The following is a 3,400-nucleotide window of genomic DNA, read 5'->3' as shown; positions in this document are numbered from 1 at the left end:
AAGAAAGAAGATATTATTTATTAATTAATTATTATTATTATTATTACCCATAAATGACTTCACGCCTTGATTTTTTTTTAAAGTTATTAAATATATTTACATAAAGATTTAATAAAAGTTTAATTGAGTATTTGCACGTAAATAAATAAATTGGTTGAGCTAAATGTTAAATTTTTTATTATAAAGATTCAAATAAATAAATTGGTTGACTTCACGCCTTTTTGTTTTATAATTTTTTAAAAAATTATAATTATTTTATAATGTGTTAATAATATTTTTTAAAAAATAAAATCAATAAAATATAAAAATTAATCATTGTTCAAATAATAACATAAAATACATATTAAATCTAAATAATAATATATGAAATATATATTTATAAAAAATATATATAATGTAAAATATAAATAAAAAAATGAGACTTATAAAGTTGTTGGGAAGTTTTGTTAGATAGGAAAGAGATGAGTAAAGTTTTTTTTTTATTTTGATGCGGTATTTATTGTATACTAATTGAGATGCTATAAAAATCAATGCCATATTGCTTTTACATGTTTAATTAATACACATATATAAGCATTTTAAATTTAATCTCGATACTAAATATATTGATTATTCAAATATATATTTATTTATATGCCTTAGTTTAATATAAAAAATATTATATTATTTTATGAGATTATATATTTATTCTGTTAGATATATGTGAATGGAGAAAAGATGAAGGGGTAAAAAATTTTATTATGAATGAGATTTTAGTCTCACATTAAGCGTTTCAAAATATATTGGTTAATTTGTATTGATTTAGATGCAGTGATGATATGAACAAATGTACGAGAAGAGACTCTCTCTTACATGTGAATGTGTAGAGGGTGCAAATCTAAGCTCTAAATTATACTAAACTAAGTTGACTCATATGAAAACACGACCTATATATATCAGACCCGATCAAAATAAAATTTACCTAAGTGGAACAACATATGTTTTCTATTTTTCATATCAAATAATACAGATAAGTATTACTAACAGAATATTCTTTTATGCGAAATCACGTGAAGTCCCTTTACAGAATTACAGTTGCACAAACCGATATTAATTAATCCCAATATTAATCTAATCATGACTATGTCAAGCACGATTCATCATTCGTATAAGAGAATCTTAATCTTTATATATTATCTCTTTAATCATTTGCTTGAAGCTATATTTAAATCCTTATTTTTTTAAAATATAATCTAGTTATATAGACTTCGCCCGACTAATCTTTTAGAGGCATTCCTACTAAGTATGCTTAAATTAATCTAAAGTTCTTTCCATATCATAACACCCAAAACAAACACCCAAAACACTCGATTGATGAGAAAACTCACAACCACCACAATGCAAGTAAACAACTAACTTGATTCTTGCTAATTTTTATTCTACTTCTCCAAAGCTTCTTCCAGTCATCCCTCTATCAATGGTTTCCTCAAATCATCCTCCACCTTTGCTTCCACCGCAACTGTTATTTTGTCATAAGCAGCAATTTGAGGTATCTTGCTCTTGATTTCATAGTCCTCGGCTTTGCTCCATAACACTAGGTAAAGCCCACTCACAACTGTAACTGCACCGATCAAGCTACAGCAAGGAAAATAGAATCTGATTAACTTTGTCTTTTGAGGAGAAAGAAGTCTGATAACAAGAAGAGAAAAGATTGTGACAAACATTTTGTACTTTACATACCTTCCAAGATGGAGTTGTTCATGAAGGAAGATGCAAGCTACGATTGTGGTGATGACAGTGCAAAGAGGATTGAAGAGTGCAGAAAAGAGTGGGCCTTTCACAGATATGCACCATGACTGCAGATAATAAGTGACAGCAGAACCAAAAATTCCCTGGACATGAATTACTTGTAGTCAGGAATCTCATGTTTAGAATTTTAAGATTATAAAATTAATTAGCAATGACAAAAAGGAACTGATGCAGAAGAGAAGAAATAGTTATAGCTCTCACGGCAAATAAGCAACTAAAGAGCTCAATCAGTGAAGTCATCTTCCATGCACTCAAGCTTGGTTGTAAGAGAAATGTGAAGATAGCAGACTGGATGGTCGATATGCAGCACATCCAAGTCGACAAAGACAATGGATCTAAATAGTTCTCGCATATTGATCCCTGCATTTCTTTTGTCACTTCAGAATTCGAACTATGATCATTTAGTTAGCAGGATTATATATATCTATAGATTGAGGAAAACTTAAGCACCTGCATGATCAGCCAACCAGACCAGCAAATGCTGCTTCCAATGAGGAAGAGTGACCCAATGATCCACTTGTTACTCGCTGACTGAAGCATCATGTGGCCAATTAGCTCCATTGCCAGAAGCCTTGGACCTTTGAAGAAAGCCATGGTGATTGCTCCTGCAACACAGATGAGTGTCCCAAGAACTTTTGCCATGCTTCTCATGCTCCTCAATTCTACCTTCTCCAATCTGCAGGCAGAGAACATATAATAAGAACAAAAGGGAAATTGTGGAGAAAATCATAAATCATCATCAGGTAGTTAAACATTACCCAAGAGAGGCAGCCATCACAAAGGTGATTGATGGGGTGAGATTGTTCATTGCTGTGGCCATTGAAGAAGAAGCAAATTCCAACCCTTGGTAGTACAATAATTGGCTGAGAGCACTGGTTCATTTACACACACACATAAAAGGGAAAAAAAATCAACATTCTAATTGATTTAACTAGATTTCTCCAATCTGTGAATATTGATTGTAAATATGAGTACCTCACAAGTGAAACAAGGAAGACCAATCCAAAGGCTCTCACTCCCATTCCGAACTGACCTCTACTCCTCGTTGCAACAAAGCTTATGGGAGCGAGGACGAGGCTGGCAATAGCTTGCCTGTAGACCACGAACACCATGGGGCTCATGCCCTTAGTGAAGGCGGCCTTCGCTAAGAGAGCCATGGCGGCATAGTTGAATTGCACAGCCACCATGGCCAACGCAGGCTTGTACTCCTCACTCATCTTAACTAACTGGGAGAAGAGAAGAGAATTGAGTATAGACGGATTTGATGTGCATATATAGATCTAGAGTTACAAAAGTGACTTGATGATTGAAGGCTCTTTTCTCATAGGTGTGCTTCTTCTCTCTCTGAAAGTGGTAGGAGACATGAGAGTATCTTTTCAGCCAGCACCAGCTACAAAGCAACAAATATATAACATTGATTCTCTTCCGAGTTAAGCACTTTGTCGAATGCAAAGGTTGCACTTTTTTTTTTTTAAAAAAAATCTGGAATATCGAACGGTATTGCTGCTGATTAGATGGGCATAATCGATAATAATATTAACTACGAAAAAAAAAAAATAGTGCGCTTTGCTCACTTAGGCTGGCGCTATGAAGAATAATGAATATCAAGAAT

The 3,400-nt window shown here is 32.9% G+C and overlaps 1 protein-coding gene across 1 annotated transcript; it reads right to left on the bottom strand.

Moving 5' to 3' along the window:
* Window positions 1-1,293: 1,293 nt before the first annotated feature.
* Window positions 1,294-3,148, bottom strand: LOC121999883 (WAT1-related protein At4g30420-like). The gene is made up of 6 exons (XM_042554514.1): window positions 2,764-3,148; window positions 2,547-2,660; window positions 2,239-2,464; window positions 1,990-2,148; window positions 1,720-1,871; window positions 1,294-1,614 (listed from the first exon to the last, which is right to left on the bottom strand). Exons 1-6 carry the CDS (start codon window positions 3,003-3,005, stop codon window positions 1,443-1,445), a joined length of 1,065 nt encoding a protein of 354 aa, XP_042410448.1. The 5' UTR covers window positions 3,006-3,148; the 3' UTR covers window positions 1,294-1,442.
* Window positions 3,149-3,400: the final 252 nt, after the last annotated feature.

Source organism: Zingiber officinale, chromosome 7A (assembly GCF_018446385.1).
Source record: "Zingiber officinale cultivar Zhangliang chromosome 7A, Zo_v1.1, whole genome shotgun sequence".
Taxonomy (NCBI): Eukaryota; Viridiplantae; Streptophyta; class Magnoliopsida; order Zingiberales; family Zingiberaceae; genus Zingiber; species Zingiber officinale.
Note: the sequence above shows the minus strand (reverse complement) of the source record. Positions and strands in the feature narration are given on the sequence as shown.